General features: G+C 42.6%; 1 protein-coding gene across 2 annotated transcripts in view; it reads right to left on the reverse strand.

Moving 5' to 3' along the window:
• Nucleotides 1-25,953, reverse strand: part of LOC140734686 (transcription intermediary factor 1-alpha-like) — a 170,998-nt gene that overhangs the window by 52,439 nt on the left and 92,606 nt on the right. For both annotated transcript variants that reach the window (XM_073058983.1, XM_073058984.1), the window contains exons 3-8: nucleotides 12,139-12,286; nucleotides 7,257-7,389; nucleotides 3,701-3,817; nucleotides 2,631-2,745; nucleotides 1,625-1,771; nucleotides 114-231 (exon numbers count right to left, since the gene is read on the reverse strand). In XM_073058983.1, the coding sequence (XP_072915084.1) occupies nucleotides 114-231; nucleotides 1,625-1,771; nucleotides 2,631-2,745; nucleotides 3,701-3,817; nucleotides 7,257-7,389; nucleotides 12,139-12,286 (778 nt within the window). The remainder of the gene's footprint in view (nucleotides 1-113; nucleotides 232-1,624; nucleotides 1,772-2,630; nucleotides 2,746-3,700; nucleotides 3,818-7,256; nucleotides 7,390-12,138; nucleotides 12,287-25,953) is intronic.

Below are 25,953 nucleotides of genomic sequence, written 5' to 3' on the forward strand. Positions count from 1 at the left end.
AACCTTAAGGCCTCAAATGGCATCAAACTAATAAAGACTCCCAAACTAAAAGAAAGTTGGCTACTTCAAAACCTGACTGAAGTTTGCAATATCCGCTATTCATTCCAACTTACCCAAATTGAGAACGTTTTTGGCCCAGAAGGTTGGGTCACAGTGAAACCGGACAGAGCTGGTAGCCACCGGGGAGGCATCACATCGAGCCCGAAGAATGTACCTCAGCTGAAAGGTGATCTGCAATCAAAGGAGAGGTTGGCCATTGACATACCGAAAGCTTTCAATGCTATAATGCAACATACATGTGTGACCTCAAGCCTATGGTCTCTATTTCTCAGCTAGTGTTGCTGCTAAAGAAGTACTCAGCTGAGAAACACCAGCCCATCTCACCGAGACCATGCTGAGTTTCCCTATGTTGATGTGGAATGTCTGTGTTGAATAGAACTCTTCTCATTCCAGATATCCCTGTGCAAATTCCCCAACTTCAAGCAAAGCACTCTTTTTCTTCTGCCGAAACAAAATAACTTAGTTCCAAGCATAGGCAAGAGTTCTACAGCCAGCAGTACAATCCTCCGGGCATCCAGCCCAGACATCAATGACCTCACTTAATTACGTTGCCCATAAGTGTTGCCCTTTAAAGGCTTGTACACCCTACACTAATGCAGTGTTCATCATTATCTTAAAGGGATTACAGGTGACGTCCGCATTATTTAATGTTTGCATTCCTAGAAAACACAATGCGATGCTACATCACCAGTGAATGCTCAAGAAATGCAAGTTGGAAAAAAAAAACATTTTGTGTCACTTTGTTTATTCTCCCCACACTAGTCCAGTAAGAGCAGATTTTATTTGCATCTCAAATTTTTGGGCAGTGATTTGCGGATTCTAAAAGGCCGAATTACCGTTACTTGAATGACTAATGTGACGGTCACCTGTACAATTCAGGGCACACTAGTTCAAAGCCAACTATTAACATTTGTGATGCTGAAATTAATATTCCTCATATCTTGGAATTGAAAGCTGTTTTCAGTAAAAGAAGCCTCAAACCTGTTAGACCAACATACCAGTGCAACTGTGTTCTGCTCCCACTCAGTCTAGACTGCTTTAGGCTCTGGTCTCCTATGAATCTGGTGGACACAAGTTCCACTGTGAAGTGGCTTAGCAAGGCATTCAAGTTTCATTAATTTGTTTCAACAACTCTCTGGAATTTTCTCAAGGGGAACGGGAAATGTAACCCTACCAGTGAAGTCCACAGCTTCAGCATGAAAACAGAGACTGCATTGTGTCTTTTCAAACACACAGCCAGAACTTAAAGCCAGCAGATGCCCAAGCTGGATTTCTGTCCCAGTCTGGAGGTGAGAGATGTCAGCTGCTCCCAGTGCCCACCCCAGCCCCTTTCTCAGCCTGCCTGGTTTGTCTGTTAGGTTGGTAAACCATCCAAATCACCAAGTAATGACCGTGTTTTGCTGCTGCGTCGCTGCCAGAGCATCAGAGGTGGAACAAGAGAAAAGTGGCCTCAGTGGTCTGGGTTACAAAAAATTCCACCCAGGCCTGTGCTGTAAATTTCATTGCAAATTGAGGACGAAGGAGAGGGTCTGTGGTCACCGTCCATGGTGCATTAATCACGTACCAGTCGTTTGCTATACAGCAGGGCTATGCTGCTTCTGTTGGAGATAGCCCATTTTGCAAAGTTCATGACATGCTCCACTTGCTTCGAGAGCCCAGAGATCTCAAGTTGCTGTTGGAGAAGTTTTGCTTGGCGGTCTTTGGTTACACTCTGCAAAAAAAAAAGCCCCAAAAGAAAGAAAAATCAGCCATCAGCACTGCTGATTTAAGATAATGCTTTGTAAATCAAATAGATCTAAAGCCTTTGGATACCTCCAATAATCATGCAGCACAGAAACAAGCCTACTGTCCTCTCCAACCTCCTGGCACCTACTTCACTCATCATCCAATGTTATTCTTCCCACATTCCCATCAACTCTTCTCAGATTCCAGCACTCACCCACAGCTAAGGGCAATTTGCAGCGGCCATTTAGCCTACCGATGTGTTTAGGATGTGGGAGGAAACCCATATGACAATAAGGAGAATACCCAAACTCCACACAGACACCTTTGGGAGATCAGGATTGAACCCAAGTCTCTGGGACTCCTGTTGCGGTGAGATTAAAATTCTTTACAGTGGGAAAAATGTAAATTATTACAACTCATTTCATAGCCCAGTACATATCACTTTATAGTCAATGTGGTCTTTCAAAGTATAGACACTGTTCAAACACATGACCATGAACAGGAAAAATTCTGAACACAGTTGTGTCCAGCAAACAGCATTTTGATAACAGGACAACAGGTGCATATCCTGTTGGATGAGTGGATTTTTGCTCCAACCTTAGATGTACTTCATTTGAAAGGTTCCTCCGAAATACAGCCCCTCTCACAATGCAGTACCACTGCATCAGATTCTTCTGGAATAGGATGAACTATGAAGTGTGGGGGGGTGAAGGAGGAAATTCCGGACCTTAATCCCTAGATGGCTGAAGTAATGTTCACCACAGCAGACAGAAGTGAAGAGTAAAGGGGGGTGTGCAAGAGGCTAAAAGTGAAGGAGCCTCAAAGGAAACCAAAGAATATTTTACCTCCAGCTGTTGCAACAAAGCTTTCCCTTTCTTGTTGATCTCGATCATTAGTGTGAAGACGGCCACTTTGATGTCCTGCTCAACTTTCTTACAGTTTTCATTTACTTCATTAATCCTGTAACACAAGCAGGATCACTGAGCTTGGTAGTATGTAAAGTTATTACCAACTGCCTTACTCAGGTTAGGCCAAATCAAAAAACACTGTATCCATATACTCACGCAAGACTCATTACAGGCAACCACACCTACTTGCCTGTATTCACTCTGTTAGGGCTTAAAAAACATCCAAGTTGATTGCAACTAGAAGCTATAATCAGCTCAATCTAGCAATGATTGCCAGAGATGGAGGGAGAGAATTTAAACAAGTCACACTCCTCACTCGCCCAAAACAGTCTTTCAGCATCTATACAGGCAAAGGATTAGTCAGCATGTCAACCTACTCATTCTGTTTGTGCTTCACAATGTTTTGATGAGGTCAATGGAGGGCTGTTAGATCAGGTGAAGTTATTAAACAATTAACAATCAGGACAGGATCTTGAAATAAGGTTGGGGAGGTCTACAAAAGAACATGACAAAAAGGTCTAACACATCTCTCCACATCCCTCAGATCCCTCACACATTCCTGCCAATGTTCAGCCCCCTCTTTTGAAGCACCTAATTACTTTTTATCTCCTCCCCCATAGTTCATTAATACAATAAATCAATGAAAGAATGCACACAAAGAGTGATGAACAATCAAAGTGCAAAAGACAAATTGTGCAAATACAAAAGCAATTAATTGATAAGTAATGTGCATTAATTAATATTATTACTGAATAAATATTATGTGTTTAATTATTATTATTTTAGTGTAGAGTGCTTGAAAGTGAGTCCTTTGATTGTGGAATCAGTTCAGTATTGAGGTGAGTGAAGTTATCCATTAGGTTCAGGAGCCTGATGGGTGAAGGGCAATAATTGTTTCTGAACCTGGTGGTGTACTCAACACTCTTGTGCCTCCTTCCCAAGAAAGAGAAGAAAGCAACATGAAGCACAAGGGATAATACGAGGGAGGAGTCTACCCCACATCGTACCTGTTCTGGATCTGACTGGCCGTGTACTGGATATAGTTTCTCTTCTCCTGCAGTTTGGCTGTCAGTGTATCGATGATGACCTTCTGATTGTTGAAGGCCTCTTCTAGAAACTGGTACCTGTAGAAACAGATTCACTCAGCAACACTGAAAACCCGCTTGTGTCCCAGTTGTTTCCTAGCAAGCATAGCACTGTAATTATTCAGCCCAACAAGTCCATGCCATCCTTTAGACTACAGAGCAGCTTCATCCTATATTAATACATTAAATAGATCCTAACACGGCTGCGTTGCAGAAAGGAGGCAGTTGCCAGTATTGGGGGTGTGTAGTGGGGGGAATAGTTGGAGGGCAAAGATCACCAAGGAGTTAAAAGTGGAAAAACTGTCTCCCAAGAGATTCTATAGCACCATGCTGGCAACAATAAGGAAACATTCAAACGGCTAAATATTATTCTGTTCCCTCGCCTGATCAAAGAAAACAGAAAGTGGGCAGGGAAGGAGGGACATGCAATAGTGCAGAGCCTGTGAAATCATCAAGCCCACTTTTAAAATGTCATGCTTTCAAAAAGACCAAAGACAAAAGCAGGAGACCACAGCTAGAAATTTCTGAATAGGTTTAAGGACACTTTAAAAAGTACAGAGGTTTTGATTCCATGCTCAGCAATGCTGTTGCAGATTCAGAGTGAAACACTCTCACCAGTTTAACTAGTACTGCAAGTTTCAAAATGAAATACTCTCAGTAGTTTAACTAGTACTGCTAGTTTCAAATGTTACCTGTCCCGTGAGCATGACATTGCCCCATGAGCATGATGGCATGATGTAATTATCTTGTGATGGGCATGATGCAATTGTCTCATGATAGTGGGGTGACCTAATGTCATGTAACGGCATGTTCCGCTGGTATAAAAGGGAGACAATAATTTGTTGAGGAGTTTTTTTTGTTGGGAGTCAGTCAGTGGTTACGTAATCATAGAAGGATAGCAAGAGTGAAGAGATACCAGCTTCGTGTGAACCCAAAGAATTGGGTAGGAATCAACGGCGTTCTGTGTGTATCGAAGTGATTGACGAAGTGTAGCACGCACTTTTGGTTAACCCCTGCTAAGCCTTGGGTGTGTGTTGACCACCTCTTTTTCTTTTGGATCTTCGGAAAAAGCATTAAGCAGCTGGGATCTGCGTCAGCAGTTTCATCTTTCTTCAAGCATCGATCCAAAGCTGGTTCAGGAAGCCTCTCCTCTCGATTATTTTGTAAATCGCTTGGACTTTTTAAACTACCACTTTAAGACTGTGCTTGAATAAGCTCTGTTAAGAATTATCTCTAAGTTCGACTGTTTGATAACTATTGATGCCTAACACTGTTAACTTCCTTTTAAGTTAGTCGTTTGTTTACTTTTCAATGTTTTTGAGCAGAGGTTAATAAATATCGTTGGTTATTTATAAAACCCCGACTCAAATTCATATCTATCGCTGCTAATTGCGTAACACAGAATGCAACGCTCTCACCAGTTTAACTAGTACTGCAAGTTTCAGAGTGAAACGCTGTCACCAGTTTATCTGGTACTGTAAGATTCAGAATGAAATATTCTCAGCAGTTTAACGAGTACTGGAAGATTCGGAGTGAAATGCTCTCACCAGTTTATCTCTTACTGTAAGATTCAGAATAAAACATTCTCACTTTATTTGGTACTGTAAGATTCAGAGTAAAATGCTCTTACCAATTTAACTGGTACTGTAAGTTTCAGGTTACAGTTCTTGTGTGATGGTTTTAGTCAGTTACCCAATATACTCCTGGGTGAGTGAACGACTCCAATGTCACAGATATGCACTAGACACCAAAGCTAAACCCAAGTGCAATACAGAGACGTACAGAAACCATTAAAGCTGTATCTCTATGATATACAGTAACAGGCCAGTACCAGCCAGTGCTGTATCCAAGTATCAATGACCACACTTACCCGAACAGTCCCCTTCAGATACAGTAACAGGTTATATAAACCAGCACTGCACCTCAGCATTATACAACAAAACCTGTGAATTTCCCATTGTCCTAATGGTCTTATAAATATAGAACCTAATGAGACACAGGTAATACACTAAAGTAGATCAGTATTGTGGCCCAGTATTATAGAGCGACTGATATGTACCCATGAAGTGCAGACTTACTTAAAACTATTGATACCATAGTATACAGTGACAGATCGGCATAATTTTCATAACATTAGACTGTGACTGACCTGTATCCATTAACACTGTAGGACCACAAGACCATTAGAGATGGGAGCAGAAATGCGACATTCCATTCATGAGTCTATTCTGACATTCCATATTGTCTGATCCATTAACCCTCTCAACCCTATTCTCCTGCTTTCTCCCCGTAACTTTTGACTCCCTTACTAATCTAGAACCCAGTAACCTCCATGTTAAATACACCCATTGACTTGGCCTCCACAGCTGACTGTGGCAATGAATTCCACCGATTCACCACTCTCTGGCTAAAGAAACTCCTCCTCATCTCTGGTCTAAATGGATGTCCTTATATTCTGAGGATGTGCAGTTTGTTCTTAGACTCCCCCACTATTGGAAATAGCCTCTCAAATGCCACTCTATCTAGGCCTTTCAACGTTATACAGAGGCGGACCTTAGAACCATAGAACACTACAGCACAATACAGGCCCTTCAGCCCTCCATGTTGTGCCAACCCATATAATCCTTTAAAAAAAAGTACTAAACCCACACTACCCCATAACCCTCTATTTTCTTTCATCCATGTGCCTGTCCAAGAGGCACATTAAATACCCTTAAATACCCCTAATGTTTTAGCCTCCACCACCATCCCTGGCAAGTCATTCCAGGCACTCACAACCCTCTGTGTAAAAAACTTACCCCTGATGTCTCCCCTAAACTTCCCTCCTTTAATTTTGTACATATGCCCTCTGGTGTTTGCTCTTGGTGCCCTGGGAAACAGGTACTGACTATCCACCCTATCTATGCCCCTCATAATCTTGTAGACCTCTATCAAGTCCCCCCTCATTCTTCTACGCTCCAAAGAGAAAAGTCCCAGCTCTGCTAACCTTGCTTCACATGACTTGTTCTCCAAACTAGGCAACATCCTGGTAAATCTCCTCTGCACCCTCTCCATAGCTTCCACATCCTTCCTATAATGAGGTAACCAGAATTGAACACAATACTCAAATCGAAGAGATTTGTAGACCTGTGCTCACCAGTACTGTACCAGTGTAAACCCGTCCATATAGCACAAATGTTTGTAGATACATTTTGCAGCAGCTGACCTGTCCTCACCAGTACTAAAGCAATGACCTATACCTTGTAATGCTGTACCCACAATACACAGACAGTGACACTCTTTCATACTGTACCCAAGTTATACTGAACTGTACGTACCAGTATTGGATTCACATAGCACTTATCAATGAACCTGCTAGCCCTATAACTCAATGCTACAGCATGCTCCATCTGCGCTGCACTAGTGCTACACAATAGGATGCCAGCTGGTACCCATGCTGAGAGCAGGAAGCTATTGCCGAGCCTGCCCGCCCAGTTACCTGTGCTCCTTGTGTTCCAACAGCTGGCAGTCCCGGCACGTCAGCCGATCGCAGGTCTCACAGAAAAGCTTAAGCTGCTCCTGTCTGTGAACGGGGCAGAAGAGCATCCTCTGGTTGGACACACTGACCGCCTCTGAGGAAACAGAAATGGAGGAGAAAACAACGTCACAATTAACACTTCCCACCTGTGACCACTCCAGTCGATCAGGGAAGGATTCAGTGTTTATTTATGTACAAATAGACCCTACTTACAGATAATATTTTGGAGTAATTAAGAGGACACATGCTCCAGGTAAGTTCATAGCACAGAAAGAAGCCCTGTATCTCAACTAGTCTATGGCAACAAGAATGTCCCATCCAAGTCTCATTTTTCAGCACTTGGCCCATATCTTTCTAAAGCAGGGGTCTGCATCCTGGGGTCCTCTATAGATGCTGGAAATCCAGAGCAACACACACAAAATGCTGCAGGAACTCAGCACATCAGGTAGCATCTATGCAGAGGAATAAACAGTCAGCGTTTCGGGCCAAGACCCTTCATCAAGACACCATACCTGTCCACATACCTGTCCAATTGTCTTTCAAAAGGTTGTTACTGTACATACCTGTTTCAATGACTTCCGCTGGTAGCATATTCCACAGACAATCCACAGCTTTGTAAAAAATATTGCCTCTCGAGTTGCCCGTATTTCCTCTCTCGCCTTAAATCTATTGTATACCTTTCAGTTCTTGATCTCCCAACCCCAACAAAAAGATTGTGTATAATTCACTCTATCCACACCCCCTCATCTGATCTCAAAGTGGTGTATCAAATCATAAATAAGTCTAATAAGGTTAAGGCACAATCACATACACTCAGCGGCCACTTTACTTAGCACCTCCTGTACCTAATAAAGTGACTATTGATTCATGGTCTTCTGTTGCTGTAGCCCATCCACTTCAACGTTCGACATGTGTGCTCAGAGATGCTTTCTGCACATCACTGTTGTAATACATAGTTATTTGAATTACTGTCACCTTCTTTTCAACTTGAACCACTCTGGCTGTTCTCCTTTGACCTCTCCCATTAACAAGGTATTTTCTCCTACAGAACTGCCATTCACTGGATGATTTTTGTTTTTGCACCATTCTCTGTTGTTCATGAAAATCTCAAGACTTCATCAGTTTCTGAGATATTCAAACCACCTTGTCTGGCACCAACAATCATTCTACGGTCCAAGTCACTTAGATCACACTTCTTCCCCAGTCTGATGTCTGGTATGAACAACAATTGAAATTCTTGACCCATGGCCAAATACTTTTATGCATTGAATTATCACATGATTGGCTGATTAGATATTTGCATTAACATACGGAGTACATAATAAAGTGGCCACTAAGTGTATGTAACAATGCAAAAAAAAACTTTGCAAGGTGGTCCTACCCACAAAATCGTGCAACATTCCAGTCCCTCATCAGTCTGTCCTCAACGACTATGCACAGTGCTATCAAGTCACATAAACTCAGCAATGTTGCTTATTTATGATGTTCAGATTTGCTTTCACCAGGAACATTTTGTTCCAAAGTTCACTGCAACCTTGCTTCAAACCTGGGAGAACAAGTATGAACTCCACACCAAAGGTGTGAATGACGTTAATCCAACAGTTGACTGAATGTGTTATCTCTAATATTAGACAACCAGAATCAATGGAGGGTGGGTTGAAATTATACCAAACATAGATGAAATAGTTGCTGACACTTCATACGTGATAAGGTTCATGCGCGGCAGCAGGGAGTTTAGAAGTCTTACAGTTTGGGGGACTTCCCAACAGCTCTTGTCCTAATGTTACAGTACCTGATGGTAGGGGGTCAAAGAGATTGTTTGATGGATGGGAGAGATCATCGATAATTCTAAACACCCTGCACACGCAGCGATCCTGATGAAATCTCTAATGAAGAGAGACCCTGATGACCCTCTCAGGAGTCCTCACAATCCTTCGTAGGGACTTGTGGTCAGATGCCTTGCAATTCCTGATGCAGTTGGTCAGAACACACTCAATGGCACTGCTGCAAAAATTGGCTAAAATGGTGGGTGGGGGGGGGCGTGGATACTCACTCGCCTCAATCTCCTCAGGAAGCAGAGACTCTGCTGCACTTTCTTGACCAAAGAGATGGCTTTGAGGGACCAGTTGAGATTGTCCATTACAATTTGCCGCTCCTAACTCTCTTCACGGAGGAACAGTTGATGTGCAGTGACAAGTAGTCAGCCTGCACTTTCCTAAAGTCCACGATCATCTCATTGGTCTCATCCACGTTGAGACTCAAATTGTTGTGCTCATATCATTCTGCCTCCTCTCTATACGCCATCTCATCTTCGGTGTTGATGAGGCCACTGTGGTGTCATCAGTGAACTTAATGATTGGGTTTAAACTGGATCTAGCAGGGCAGTCATGAGTCAGCAGCGTGAACAGCAACAAGCTGAGCACACGTGTCTGAGGGTGCTGGTGCCAAGCACGATGGATCTAGAAATGTTTCTGCCAACACGCACTGACTATGTCCTTTCTGTCAAGAAGTCCAAGATCCAGTTACAGAGAGAGGTGCTGAGACCCAACAAGGACAGTTTACCCACCAGCTTCTAAGGGATGATCACATTAAACGTCAAGCTCAAGTCAATGAACAGCATTCTGGCACCATTTTCCAGGTGGGACAGGACAGAGTGGAGGGCAGAGGATATGGCATCATCAGTAACCAATTACAGTGACAAGTGAACCGGAAAGGGTCCAACGTAGGAGGAAGATGGGACTTAATGTGATCCGTAACCAGCCGCTCACAGCACTTCATTATTGCTGAGCTCAGTGCCACTGGACAATAGTAACTACCACCCTGCTGGGCACCCAGATGATGGTGACTGCTTTGAAACCTGAGGGGACAGTGGACTGTTTGCACAGAGATGTTGAAGATATGCGTTAGAACCTCAGTTAACTGGGCTGACAGTCCTCTCAGCGCCTGACCAGGTATGTTATCAGGCCTCGCAGCTTTACATGGGTTGACCTTGGCTATGGTCTTCCTCATATCGGCTGCGGCCAGACAGAGTGGCTGATTCGCGTGGGTGGGGGTGGGGGAGCCTTCCTCGACGGCACATGTTACGTGCATCAAACTAAGTGTAAAAGACATTCAGCCTATCAAAAAGAGGCGTTTTCAATGTCAGCATTCAAATTCAAGTTAATTGTCACAAACACGAGAAAATCTGCAGATGCTAGAAATCCAAGCAACACACACAAAATGCTGGAGGCACTCAACAGATCAGGTAGCATCGATGGAAAAGAGTACACAGTCGACGTATTGGGCCTAGTCCTTTTCTCAGGACAGATGATGTTTCAGGCTGTGTCCTTTCATCAGGTCTTGATGAAGGGTCTCGGCTTGAAAAGTCGACTCTTTATTCCTTTCCATAAATGCTTCCTGACCTGTCATTTTCATGTACTGCTTATAGACAATAGGTGCAGAAGTAGACCATTCGGCCCTTCGAGCCTGCACCACCATTTTGAGATCATGGCTGATCAACTACTATCAATATCCGGTTCCTGCCTTGTCCCCATATCCCTTGATTCCCCTATCCATAAGATACCTATCTAGCTCCCTCTTGAAAGCATCCAGAGAATTGGCCTCCACTACCTTCCGAAGCAGTGCATTCCAGACCCCCACAACTCTCTGGGAGAAGAAGTTTTTCCTTAACTCTGTCCTAAATGACCTACCCCTTATTCTCAAACCATGCCCTCTGGTACTGGACTCTCCCAGCATCTGGAACATATTTCCTGCCTCTATCTTGTCCAATCCCTTAATAATCTTATATGTTTCAATCAGATCCCCTCTCAATCTCCTTAATTCCAGCGTGTACAAGCCCAGTCTCTCTAACCTCTCTGCGTAAGACAATCCAGACATCCCAGGAATTAACCTCGTGAATCTACGCTGCACTTCCTCTACAGCCAGGATGTCCTTCCTTAACCCTGGAGACCAAAACTGTACACAATACTCCTGGTGTGGTCTCACCAGGGCTCTGTACAAATGCAAGAGGATTTCCTTTGTAATAAAGGCCAACATTCCATTAGCCTTCTTCACTGCCTACTGCACTTGCTCATTCACCTTCAGTGACTGATGAACAAGGACTCCTAGATCTCTTTGTATTTCTCCCTTACCTAACTCTACACCATTCAGATAATAATCTGCCTTCCTGTTCTTACTCCCAAAGTGGATAACCTCACACTTATTCACATTAAACGTCATCTGCCAAGTATCTGCCCACTCACCCAGCCTATCCAAGTCACCCTGAATTCTCCTAACATCCTCATCACATGTCACACTGCCACCCAGCTTAGTATCATCAGCAAACTTGCTGATGTTATTCTCAATGCCTTCATCTAAATCGTTGACGTAAATTGTAAACAGCTGTGGTCCCAATACCGAGCCCTGTGGCACCCCACTAGTCACCACCTGCCATTCCGAGAAACACCCATTCACCGCTACCCTTTGTTTTCTATCTGCCAACCAGTTTTCTATCCATGTCAATGTCTTCCCCCCGATGCCCTGAGCTTTGATTTTGCCCACCAATCTCCTATGTGGGACCTTATCAAATGCCTTCTGAAAATCAAGGTATACTTCATCCACTGGATCTCCCCCGTCTAACTTCCTGGTTACATCCTCGAAAAACTCCAACAGATTAGTCAAGCATGATTTACCCTTGGTAGAATAAATAAATTTGGGAAGGACAACAAAATTCTAGGGGCGTATAGCCCGATGGGAGTTCGGGGAGCTGGGTTAAGCACAATAGGCAGCTTATGAGTAGAGATCAGAACTGAATTGGAGCAGATGTTGATCTAACATATCCGGAAATGTTAAATTGTACATTTACCTGGAGACACGTCCTCCTTCTGTCTCACGGTGTGGTCTTTTGTAAACTTGACTCTCTGGTGAGCCTCGATGCAGGTTTTACAAAGCCACTCAAGACACTCGACACAAAAACCATTGGCTTCAGCATTGTCCTCGCAGCTTGTGCAGACCTGAGCAAAAGGAAAGCAGCCAGTAGTTATTATCCTTGGAGAAAAGTGCCCCTGAACTCATTCCCTACATGGTTCCAGGAACCGGATATATTCTGTTGAGAATAGTTCTACAATGCCAACTCTTGCATCTCCTCTGCATACAAAGCAGGAGTCACCCATTCAGCCCCTCAAGCTAGTAGGACAAATACATGGATCAGAAAGGTCTGGATTTGCCAAACATTGGAAATGGGACTAGCTTCGAGGAGGCATCTTGGGTCAGCATGGACCAATGGGCTGAAGAGCCTACTTCCATGCTGTATAACCCTATGAACTCTATGAACATTAAGGAATGGGCTCATCTCTTAAACCTGCTCTACCATTCAATGTTATTATATTCTTTCATTGGCAAGATACTACAAGATGTAAATAAAAGGACATGCACTGCCAAATATTTTTTCACCACTGCAAGAAACATTAAGACAATGAAAGGTTGCTGAGGCAGTTGTAATGTTATTAAAAAAGATATTGACTAACAAAGTTTTCCTGCTCTTCTTCAAATAGTGTCGTTCAATGTTTCTATCTTCCTGAGAGAGCAATTTGGCCCTTGGATGAAAATCTTAGGCAACAGAGTTCACTTCAGATTGTACAGTACTAAGTGCTAGATAGGGGACTACAACCAATAGTGCTACTAATTAACATAAAAACACAAATTGTGAAAAATGCTCAGCAAGTTAGACAGCACCTGCCCAGAGAGAGAGAAACAGAAAATGTTTCTGATCTAGGACCCTTTGCCAGTGAGGTTCATCAATAATGCAGCACCTAAAATGTTCACTGTTTCCCTTCAGGTACTGCCTGGCCTGCTGTTCCCAACATTCAGATTTTATTTCAGAATTCCAGCACCTGCAGCGTCTTAATCCTTATTTTCTCCTACCAGATAACCTGCGGTTGGCAGAAAAAAAACAATAAATATATACAAGTCCTCCCAGGTTACAAAAGCTCAACTCATAATCAGCCAACACATACTAACAAGCATTTAAGTGACTGGCAGGATGGATCTGCCCACTGAGGCAGAGCTGCAGGCTTCTTCTACCATATGGGAACTCCGTACACTGTCATATTTCTGACTTGTGAACTGTTTGGATTACTCCAAATTCATAGGAACCAAACCCTGCCGTAACCTAGTGAAGACCATATTAAAAAGTGCAAGGTTCAGAAATCTTCAAAGAAGTTTCCAAAAGTCAAAGAGTGGAACATCACATCAGGGAAATGGTCAGTTAGGTCATCACTAGGAGGACCGCATGGAATTTAGGTATTTTAAATGCGTATCGTATTAACTTTGAGCTTCGTCACTGCCAAACCCACCTGGCCACTATTCATTCCCAGTGACTCTCTTTGCAAATTTAAGATATAACAAAAAATCCTTACAGATCACAATGTTCCAACCAGCAACCAAAACAGATCTAATGATGGTCACGCATCCTGCTTGACATCCTGATCAACTGCTTCATCACCCATCCACTTCCTGGTAACTCTTTCAGCTCCAGAACACTGCCTCAGCTTCCCCTACTAAAGGACTTGAATGGAATAAAGGCAGCAGAAAGAACACAGTCAGCACGTGTAAAAAGAAACTTGCATCGCTCTACTGCACTTTTATAACCTCAGGATTTCCAAAAAGCCGTTTACATCTAGAAAAATAATGCTGAAGTGTAGTGGTTATTGGAATATAACAAAACATAGCAGTCATTTTCCACAGTACAAGTTCTCACAAACAGTTAACAACGAATTATTCTTGTGTTGTTGGTTGGGGATTAAGTAGTGGCCAGAATATCTACTTCGTTAACATAATGTGCTTTTTTATGTCCACAAAGAGGGCAATGGCTTGGTTTAACATTTTACCGAAAAGGTTAAGCCCTGCTCCACCCAACCATTCACCACATCTACAATTCCATCGTTGATAAAGCAGAGTGCCCACAAAACTGCCTCCAGCAATGTAAAATACCTACTAGCACACCTCTGGCAATGCACCAAATCCCATAAAACTAGCTCCCGTGACTCATTTACTCCTTCAATATTGTACTAGAATGCCTGCCTAATACTCATCACTGGTTCACCCCTGGAATGGGACTTCTTTGGTCACTCGGGTTATGATAATGTGAAAAGTTCAGTGACAAAACAGATATTCCTACAGCTCACTCTCAGTGGAACAAAAGCCTTTTGTCTTCTGAATACCTTTCATACTATTTCCTCAAAACACACATGAGATTTCTGCGCTGGCCAACATCAGGACTATGCCCTAAGTGTGTCAACCTACACTAACATCACTGACTGAATTCAATACCATACTACAGTTTTCAACTCACCTCAGCCCCGAGAGCTACAAGTTATCACATTGGTCACAGAGCGACAATGTACTTAAAAATGAAGAGCAGCCTTTTGGACTGATCAAAAATAAATCACTGCATGCTATACTGCTGAGAAATGATGCAAGATCACTTGGGAGCTGAGTACATTTAAAAAGGAGTGAGCCCTTTCTGATCAACTGAGTCACCCTGCAGTCTATTCATCTCCAGTCAAATAGGGTTAAACACTCACCCTAGATTGCTGCAATGTTGGGAAGGAACGACAACAGATTCTGCAGGATCTAGCTTAAACTCAGCCTGATCTAGCAGAATGCAAGTCAGCTGTGTTGGCTGGAATGGAGGTTAATATTGAGCACGAAACTACACCACAATGATTGCCCTATTCTCAAAACTGCTTGAGGACTTCATTGAGAGGAGTCACGGGATGGCAGGGTGAGTCAAAATTAAACCGCCACATCTCAGCACTGAACTGAAAGGATGCAGGGTTTACCTTCAAACTCCCCACATGGTCACAGATACGCTTCCTTAGTACATCCTGTCTTCGCTCACATTAGACCAAGTTTTAAGTGGGAGTGAGCACAGATATCAATTGTCATTCAGTTGATTTGGAGGGACAACAGGTGTCGGGCATTTCGCCTCCTCCAGCCTCCTCCACCATACAATAAGATATTGGCCAATCAGCACAGCTGCTCTGTCCATGATTCATTCTTCCCTCTGAGCATTTTGGGTTCAGCAATTGCAGACAAAAAAAAATCTAGGCTGACACTTCAACACAATTTTCTGGACAAGATACTAAATGATCATTTTGGACCATTTTTGCTAAAGAGCTGGGAATTCAACCCCAGTTTCCTGGCCATTATTATCTCTCAACCAACAGTACTCACAACTCCTTACCATCACTACATTGCTATTTGTAGGAGCTTACTACCTGGAAATAGGCTAGCCTGTAACATCACAACAGTGCCTACACTTCCAACAAAATAGTTCACTTCAGCGCAACTACTCAGGAATGATGCCAACTCTGAATGATTTGAGAGGTTGTACAGCACAGAAACAGACCCTTCAGTCTACCACCTACATGCTGCCCACCTTGTTGGGCTGAGAACCAAACTGGTAATGATAGTACAAAAATGATAATGAGGGGTCATAGTTTTAAGGTGTTTGGAAACAGGTACAAGAGGGATGTCAGAGGGCAAGTTTTTCCACACAGAGAGTGGTGGGTGCACTGCCAGCAATGGTGGTAAAAGTAGATACAACAGGGTCTTTTAAGAGACTCTTAAATAGGTACATGGAGCTTAGAAAACCAGAGAGGGCTATGCGGTAGGGAAACCTTAGGCAGTTTCTAGAATAGGCTACATTGTGGGCCGAAGGGCCTGTAATGTGCTGCAGATTTCTATGTTCTATATTCTTAAAAAAAAAGCTGCAGATGCTGGAAATCTAAAATAAAAACAGAAAATGCTGGAAAAACTCAGCAGGTCTGGTGGCAGCTGTGGAGAGAGACAAACGATTGGCACTTTAAGATGGCAATCCTTTGTCAGAAGTGATGAATTCCAAAGTTTTACGTAACAGCTTGGCAGTACAAGTTCAGGGTTCCAAAAGGCAAATCTAGAACTGCCATCAGGAAGTACTTCGTTCAACAGAGAATAACCAGTAGCTGGAATTGGCTGCCAGGGAGGGTGGTTGTGCCTGGCAATTATACTGCCAGTTAAGAGTGACGTCATGAAAAGGACGTGAGATGACAATGCTATAGAAAGTGATGGAGTCTGACCAACAGCACTGGCAAGTCCAAGAAAACAATAGTGCACTCAGCCTTCACACAAAGCCCCCATAGTTCACCTGCTTGACAGACACGATTGATCTGCAACACTGTGCTCCTGTATGTACATGATAGATAGATTTTGATAGATTTTGTAAGTTTTCAGGGTACTCTTCCCATGCGCACAGCTGCAAGCATTTACAGTCGTGGCAAAAACAGAAGACGACTGCTAGCCTTGTAAAACAGAGCTTCCCATTGGAGACACAAAGATGGCAGATGCTGGGATCTGGAGCAAAATCAGTTTGTTGGAGGTACTGAATGGGTCAAGCAGCACCTGTGAAGGGAAAGGAACCGCTGACATTTCAGGTCAAAATGCTACATCAGATTTTGCAAAGATTGCCCTATTTAAGTGTTAACGCTTGTCACAATATTCCCGGGGTAAGAGGTTCTTTGTCAGCAATGCATCCAAAGCCCACGACTTTCTTAGAAGTTTGCTGTGATTCAGCATGTCATCGAAGACTTTGACAAACTTCTATAGATTATTGGTGTGGAAGCACCAATGCCCAAAAGTAGAAAAGCCTACAGAAAGTGGTGGATACAGCCCAGTCCATCACTAGCAAAGCCCTCCCCACCCTTCAACACATCTTTAAGGAGTGCTGCCAGAAGAAAACAGAATCCATCATCAAGGACATCAATCGTCCAGGCCATGCTCTCTTCTCACTGCTGCCATCAAGTTCAGGAACAGTTATTACCCTATAACCATCAGGCTGCACGAACCAGCATGGATAACTTCATCACTGAACTCAGTTCCACACCCTATAGACTCACTTTCAAGGATTCCTACAACTCATGTGGTGTATATATAGTTTGTGGAAATAAATATACACACACATATACATATTGAATACAATATGCCTTCATACATATTGAATTGACTTTATTCCTTACATTCTTCACATACATGAGGAGTAAAAATCTTGACAGTACATACATACACACAGATAAAAAGTATTCGCCCTCCTTGGAAGTTTTCGTGTTTTATGTTTTACAACACTGAATCACAGCGGATTTAAGTTGGCTTTTTTGACACTGATCAACAGAAAAAGGCTCTTTTGTGACAAAAGTGAAAACAGATCTCTACACAGTTATCTAAATTAATTACAAATATAAAGCACAAAATAATTAATTGCATAAGCATTCACCCTCTTCACATCAGCATTTAGTAGATGCACCTTTGGCAACAATTACAGCCTGGAGTCTATCAGCTTTGCACATCTGGACACTGCAATTTTCCCCAGCCTTCTCTACAAAACTGCTCAAGCTCTGTCAGATTGCATGAGGATTATGAGTGAGCATCCCTTTTCAAGTCCAGCCACAAATTCCCGATTGGATTGAGAAAAGACTCTGACTTGGCCACTCCAGGACATTAATTTTGTTGTTTTTAAGCCACTCCAGTGTAGCTTTGGTTTTATGCTTGGGGTCATTGTCTTGCTGGAAAACAGATCTTCTCCCAAGTCTCAGTTGTCTTGCAGACTGCAACAGGTTTTCCTCCAGGATTTCCCTGTATTTTGCTACATTCATTTTACACTCTACCTTCAGGAGCCTTCCTGGGCCCACTGCAGTGAAGCATCCGCACAGCATGATGTAGCCACCATCATGCTTCATGGTAGGGATGGTGAGTTTTTGATGATATGCTGTGTTTGGCTTACACCAAACATAGCGTTTAGTCTGATGGCCAAAAAGCTCAAATTTGGTTCATAAGACCATAGAACCTTCTTGCAGCTGACTTCAGAGTTTCCCACATGCCTTCTGGAAAACTTTAGCCAAGATTTCATGTGCATTTTTTTTCCCCCAACAGTGGCTTTCTCTTTGCCACTCTTCTATAAAGCTGTGACAGGAGAAGCACCCAGGCAACAGTTGTTTCAAGCACAGTCTCTCCCATCTCAGACACTGAAGCTTGTAACTCCTCCAGAGTTGTCAGAGGTCTCTTGGTGGCCTTCCTCACAAGTCCCCTTCTTGCACGGTCACTCAGTTTTTGAGTAAGGCCTGCTCTAGGCAGATTTACAGCTCTGCCATATTCTTCCCAATTCTAGATGACTGGCATAACTGTACTCCAAAGGATATTCAGTGACATGGAAATTTTCTTGTATCCATCTTCTGACTTGTGCTCTTCCATAACCTTTTTACGAAGTTGCTTGGAGAGTTCTTTTGTCTTCATGGTGCAGTTTTTGTCAGGATATTGACTCACCAGCAATTGGACCTTCCAGATACAGGTGTATTTTTACTACAATCAATTAAAACACCTTGACTGCACATGGTGACCTCCATTTAACTAATTATGTGACTTCTAATACCAATTGACTGCGCAGCTTATGACTTGGTGTGTCATATTAAAGGGGGTGTATACTTAGGCAACCGATTATTTTGTATTTTATATTTGTAATTAAGATCACTTGTAGAGATTGCCCCACTCCTCAGCCTTCTCCCCACCCCCCCCCCGTAACCTTTGATGCCATGTCCAACCAAAAACCTATCAATCTCTGCCTTAAATACACAAACAACCTGGCCTTCACAGCTGCCTGTGGTAATGTATTCCACATATTCACCACCTTCTGGCTAAAGAAATTTTGCCGCATCTGTTTTAAATGGATGACCCTCTATCCTGAGGCTGTGCCCTCTTATCCTAGATTCCCCACCATGTGAAACGTCCTTTCCACATCTACTCTGTCTAAGCCTTTCAACATTCGAAAGGTTTCAATGAGATCCCACCCCCCCCCCCACCTTCAGTGAGTACAGACCCAGAGCCATTAAACATTCCTTGTATGATAATCCTTTCATTCCTGAAGCATCCTTGTGAATGTCATCCGAACCCTCCCCAATGCCAGCACATCTCCTCTTAAATGAGGAGCCCAAAATTGTTCACAATGCACAAGATGAAGCCTCAACAGTGCCTTAGAGAGCCCCAGCATCACATCCCTGCTCTTATATTCTAGACCTCTTGAAATGAATGCTAACATTGCATTTGCTTTCCTCACCACCGACTCAACCTGCAAGTTAACCTTTACGGTGTTCTGCACAGATTCCAAAGTCCATTTGCATCCCATATTTTTTTGGATTTTCTCCCCGTTTAGAAAATAGTCTGCACAATTATTTCTACTACTAAAGTGCATGACAATGTATTTTCCAACATCATCTTTCATTTGCCAGTTTCTTGCCCATTCTCCTAATCTGACCGAATCCTTCTGTAGCCTACCCATTTCCTCAACACTACCTGCCCCTCCACCAACCTCCGTATCATCTGCAAACTTGGCAACAAAGCCATCGGAATAGATTTAAATCATTTAAATCACTGATAAACAGCATAAAAAGCAGTCCCAACACTGACCCCTGCGAAACACTACTGGCAGCCAACCAGAAAGGATCCTTTTATTCATTGCCTCCTACCAATTACACAATTCTCTAACCATGCCAGTAACTTTCCTGTCATACCTTGGGCTCGTAACTTGGTAAGCAGCCTCACGTACGGCACCTCATCAAAATATACAACATCCACTGCATATCCTTTATCTATCCTACATGTAATCTCCTCGAGGAATTCCAACAGATTTGTCAGGCAAGATTTACCCTTAAGGAAACCATGCTGATCTTCCTGTCGTGTCCTGTGTCACCAAGTACTCCATAACCTCATCCTTAACAATTGACTCCAACATCTTCTCAACCACTGGCTTCAGGCTAACTGGTCTATAATTACCTTTCTGCTGCCTTTCTCCTTTCTTAAATAGTGGAATGACATTTGCAATTTTCAAGTTCTCTGGCACCATACCAGGGTCTAATGATTTTTGAAAGATCATTACTAATGCCTCCACAAGCTCTACCACTACCTCCTTCAGAACCCTAGGGTGCAGTTCATCTGGTCTGGGTGACCTCAAGTCTTTCAGCTTTATGAGCACCTTCTCCCTTGTAATAGTAACTGCATTCACTTCTCTTCCCTCACAGCCTTCAACATCTGGCACACTGCTAGTGTCTTCCTCAGTGGAGACTAATGCAAAATACTCACTCAGTTCATCTGCCATCTCCTTGTCCCGTTATTATTTCTCCAGCCTCATTTTCTACCAGTCTGATATCCACTCTCTTTTTTTTTTACATACTTGAAAAAGCTTTCACTATCCACGTTGATATTGTCTACCAGCTTGCTCTCATATTTCATCTTTTCCCTCCTAATGATTCCTCTGAATTGCTCTCTGTGGGTTTTTAAAAGCTTCCCAATCCTCTATCTTCCCACTCATTTTTGCTTTCTTTTATGCCCTCTTTTTGCTTTTACATTAGCTTTGACTTCCCATGTCAGCCACAGTTGTATTATTTTGCTATTTGAATATTTCTTCATGTTTGAAATACATCTATCTTTCACCTTCCTCATTTTTCCCAGAAGCTCACGCCTTTGATGCTCTGCTGTCATCCCTGCCATCACTATATTTTATAGGCATATATGTATGTGAGGAAGAAAGAGAGACAGACACACAGACACACACACACACACACACACACACGTATGTCTGTCTCTCTCTCTCTCTTCCTCACATACATATATGCTCACAGTTTGTAAACGGGACAGTGGGATGACGTAATGGTCTTGTGAGTAGGATGATGTAATAGTCTTGTGAGTGGGATGACGTAATAGTCTTGTGAGTGGGATGACATAATAGTCTCATGACCATGGGGTGATGTTATTTCACGTGATGGCATGTTCAAAACGGCATTTAAACAAAGCAGCGATCTGTGACGTGGTTCTCATTTCTATTTTCGTGCAACGTTGTTGTTGCCAGTCGGAGATGTGGAGGCTTCAACGGTTTTGTTTGTTGCACATTTATTTTCCCCTTACAGTCCAGTATCGGAGAATGAAGGCATTACCAGAGTTATCCGAGTTCAAAGGATTGGGTAAAGTTAATGTCGTTCAGCGTTTTGGGGAATGATAGACCTTTGTGACTTTGTTCAGGGATTGTGGCATGCACATTTGAGTTAAACCCCTGCAAGGTCGGGAAGGTTTGTGCAGTGACCACCCTCCAGTCAAAAGGCCAGTTCCTTTTATTTCCTTGTGATTTCTTCGAACAAGGCATCTCTCGGCTGTGGGATCGGAAGATTCGTCATTACTTCGAAGGAATTGTTGTTTTGGGGAAGCCTCTCCTTAATGACCGTATAAATCACATGGACTTTTGAATTTATCACCAAGTCTATGCTTGGATGAGAACTCGTTAAGAACAGTTTCTAAGTTTGACTGTTTGTTAGATATTGCCGCCTAACTGTTAACTTGCAGTTAAGTTAGTCGTTTGTTTACTTTTCTAAGTTTAGAGCGGAGGTTAATAAATCTCGGCATTTGTTTTAAACCCTGTCTCGTTTCACATTCATGGCTGTTGCATTTGTAACTCTATATATTAAAAAAACATTGTATATGGTGACATATATGCTCTTTGATAACAAATTTAATTTCAACTAGTTTCTTTATCCTTTAGCAAATGCAAGTGTCAACAAGATGCATTGATGCACAAACTGATATTGTTGAAATTGAACTGCCACTGCATCAAACTGCAGGACAGCTACTTATCAACTGCAACATGTATAAAATATCTTTACTGTGCTGTTAGGGATCTTCCTGCTGCACTTCAAATGGGTCCGCAGTTTCACATCACTAACACCCAAAAATGAGGCTTCCTCCAATAACGTCCACCTTCATGAATGTCAGTTCTGAACTCATGTCCAATTTTGGGATAGGGCTTGAATTTGCAAACCTACTGGCAAATTAAAGGCGATCCATCATTCTCAGTAATGAAAACAAGAAAAGCATTGTGTTGTATGAAAATAAGATCTTCTTCTATTTTAACACTATCTTTCTATCCTTTGAAAACGCACGGCCCTGCAGTCATGCACAATGAGTAGATTTGCAAAATTCAACAAGATACTTTCTCCCTTTTCCCAAACCTTATCCCACCCAATCATGTACCTTTGCCCCCCACTCCATCATCCACTTTTGTCCCCCACCTCCTCCTGGCTTTATTCTAGCTCCATCTACATCCATAGGTTTCACCCACACCCCCAAGCTCTCTATCTGGCTCTGGACCATCTGCTCTTCATTATCATCTCCTTTATTTATCAGATACCAACATTTCACGTTCATGATCATCTCCTTCCAACGGCTTTCTCCATCTCCATCCCTCTCTCAACACTTCACTCCATCTGCCTCTATTTTGTTCCTCTTTGATGCCTCCATCTATCATCCACCTGTCATTGTCTCCCAGTTCCACCCCGCTCCACTGCCCTACCTAGGTCAACCTGCCTGTCATCCTGTTCACCAATCACCTCGGGCTTTGTCTCCCCTTCCCCTCTTTAACCTGGCCATTTTCCCTCTTGGTCCTATGCAGTGTTTCAACTCAAAACATCAACAGACATGATGTTATCATATATGGCTCCATTGGCTATAGTGAAGTGCATCAGATAATGTTTTTAAAAAATTATTTAGAGATCCAGCACGGGCCGAACAAGCCTATTCCAGCCCATGTGACCAATTAATCTACTAACCCGTACATCTTTGGAACAGAGGAAACCTGAGCACCCGGAGGAACACCATTTGGTCACAGGGAGAAAGTATAAACTCCTTACAAAGAGCAGCAGGAATTGAACTCAGATCACTGATGTTCTAATGGAGTAACCTAACCACTATGCTATCGTGCAGCCCCTAATGGTTAGAAGGAATTAAAATAGAGTCAAAACAAAAAGAAAGGGGTGAAAATGGTGAGCAAGATTAAGGATAGAGAGCCAAGAAATGATTCATGAATCTTCCTCAGAACCAGTAGTTTCAGAGAAGGTAGGATAATGCTCAGCAGATTAGCCAGCTTCTGTGGTGCAAGGAACAGAATGAACCATTCATCAGAAGACCAGAAAACCAATTACTTCACTTGCTGTTCAAACCTTAGAAAGAATTTTATAGCAAAGTAACAAAAAAGCAAAGATTGTACAGTCACTTTCCACTCCTCTCGTGCTTTTAATCGACAATTGATGAGCATTGATCCCGATTTATCCTCTGACAAGGATTTCATTCAGAAGATAGCGGCACTTGCTTCAAAGGCTGCATTAATCGTGGGTGTGGAATCAATGGTGGTAAGGCTGCAATGTAATTGAAACCACCAGGTTCAATGGAAACAGACGATAAACAGGAAATCGAATGATTTTCAGTGACAGGTTATAAATTATTCACTATGAAAGTGTGTTCTGAGCAAGTCCTGACTGACTCCGGTCATATCCAACTCTACAGTTTGACAGGCAAAGGTGAACTGTCACACACCGGATAATTCATAACCTTATAGTGGGCAAATCATTATAGGATAAACCTTAAACTAAAACCTTTTAAGCTTTAAATCTTCACTTGTTGGCTTCTGGTATCTGCAGTATTTCATATGAACCTGAAACATAGACTATTTCTCTCCATAATGCGTGACCCACCAAGTTTAATCAGCAGCTCAGTTCGTGCTGTAGAGTCCAGCATCTGCCGCCTCATGTCTCCTGCATTATTTCTCACTGGTTAGCTAAAATTTAATTTTCTTTTGACTATACCCTTTCTATCCTTTCTCACACCCTTTCATTGATATATGTAGGGGCTTGTCCTCTGAAAGCCTCCTGGGTGTTTCGTTGATAAGTGTGAGTTATTGTTCGTGTGAAATATGTTCCACTCATCATCCCACTTTTCTTTGTTGATGTGGTGCAATCATTAAACCCCTGAACACACTCGGTCACAGTCAGTGACCTAGAGCTTGTGAAGATTGACAAACATGATCATTATCAGGTCCAGTTTATTGTGGCCTTAAAAGTTCCTAAGGAAAAAACTTGAAAATGCATCTAACACTACTTTTACACACTCCTCGAGGATAAAAGTGGCAGCCATTTTGCCCCTCGAGTCTGCGTGGGCACTCAGAGCATTCCACTGCCCCACTAATTCTGCCTATAATCTATTCTCTCCACATTCCCATCAACTCTCCCTGGATTCTAGGAGCGATATGCAGTGGGCAATTATGAACCGGCACTTCTTGGAGGAAAGTAAAAAGCACAGGGAGAACCCACACAGTCACAGAGAACAATGTGCAAATTCCAGACACACACACATACATACACAAAGCGTCAGAAGTCAGAACTGACCTGGGTTGTTGGCACATTGAGGCAGCAGCTCCACTAGCTGAGCCTATGGACTTTTAACTAATTTCCCTTGTTCGAAACTAAAATAAGCAAAAATTTGAAAATAAGTAAATAAATCTTCCATTTACGTACAACATTTCAATGAAAAGTGTTTCTCAAAGCTCTTTCCATCCACTGCAGACCTTGAAAAGTGTAGTCATTGCCTAATGTAACATTCACGGTAGTAAAATCACACTCGGCAAAGTCCTACAAACAAAGTAATGAATGACTCAAGTAATTTGCTTTAGAGTCAATGACTAAGATAAATATTGGACAGAATAGAGTTTCACTGTCACAAACAGTGAGGTCCTGTACGTCCATCTGGAAAGACATACGAGACCTTGGTTTAGCATTACATCCTAAAGGTGGCATCTCCCATCAGTTGAGTTCTTCCTCTCGCTGAGGTTTCAGTCCAGATTTTCCGCTCCAGGGCTCTGAAGAGGAACATTAACCTATGGTCTTTTGACATGCAAGTCAGGGTGAAGGCTTCTCAAAGGTTTAATTCATCAATCTCACCTTTTCATAAATGTGGCTGTTGTTTTCCCAAGGCACAACCCTCAATTGCTGGCAAGAAGAGATTTAGTGAATGAAAACCGCAAACTAAAACACCAGACACAGAGACTAGCTAAAAGCCACAATTACTTCCAGCTCAAGTTATTCACTGAATTAAGAGTCAAAAAATTGGGTCATTCTCTGTTACTATGTAGGGCGCCCTATTATAGATAAATTACCTCAAAACTGCTTCAAAACAGAGAGCTGCTTTAAGGATTCCAAACCTGTCACCCACACTTATTTAGTATGTGTTCACAACAGTTCATTGACCAACAGTACGACAACCACATTGCAATAACAGTGTAGAGAGAATCCCAGCCATACAGTCTATTCTGACTAACTAGTACTCATCTATACTGACCCTAATACAGTCTTCTATGCCATGGTTTGCAAATGCTTATCTAAATATCTCTTAAGTGGTGTCAGAACAGCTCTCTTCACCATCCCTTTACGGCAATGTGTTCCAGTGTTCAAGAGGCAAGCGAGGGGCCGGTTCAGCTCGCTGCGAGGCGAAGTTTACTCATCTCTGCACTGAACTGAGGCAGTGGCATGCAACTGATGGGTTCCTGAATTGGCTGCAATGATGACCGGTGCTTGGTGGCTGCGGACTCACTTCTGTGAACTTCAGTTTTGAATGTCACTTGCTTATGTTCATTGTTTGCACAATTTGAACTTTTTTTTCCAGCACACTGGGGGTTTGATGGTCTTTTTTTTTAAATGGGCTCTATTAGATTTCTTTACACAAAGTACACTGCAGATGCTGTGGTCAAAGCAACACGTACAACATGCTGGAGGAACTCAGC

This window comes from Hemitrygon akajei, chromosome 10 (genome assembly GCF_048418815.1).
Source record: "Hemitrygon akajei chromosome 10, sHemAka1.3, whole genome shotgun sequence".
NCBI lineage: Eukaryota > Metazoa > Chordata > Chondrichthyes > Myliobatiformes > Dasyatidae > Hemitrygon > Hemitrygon akajei.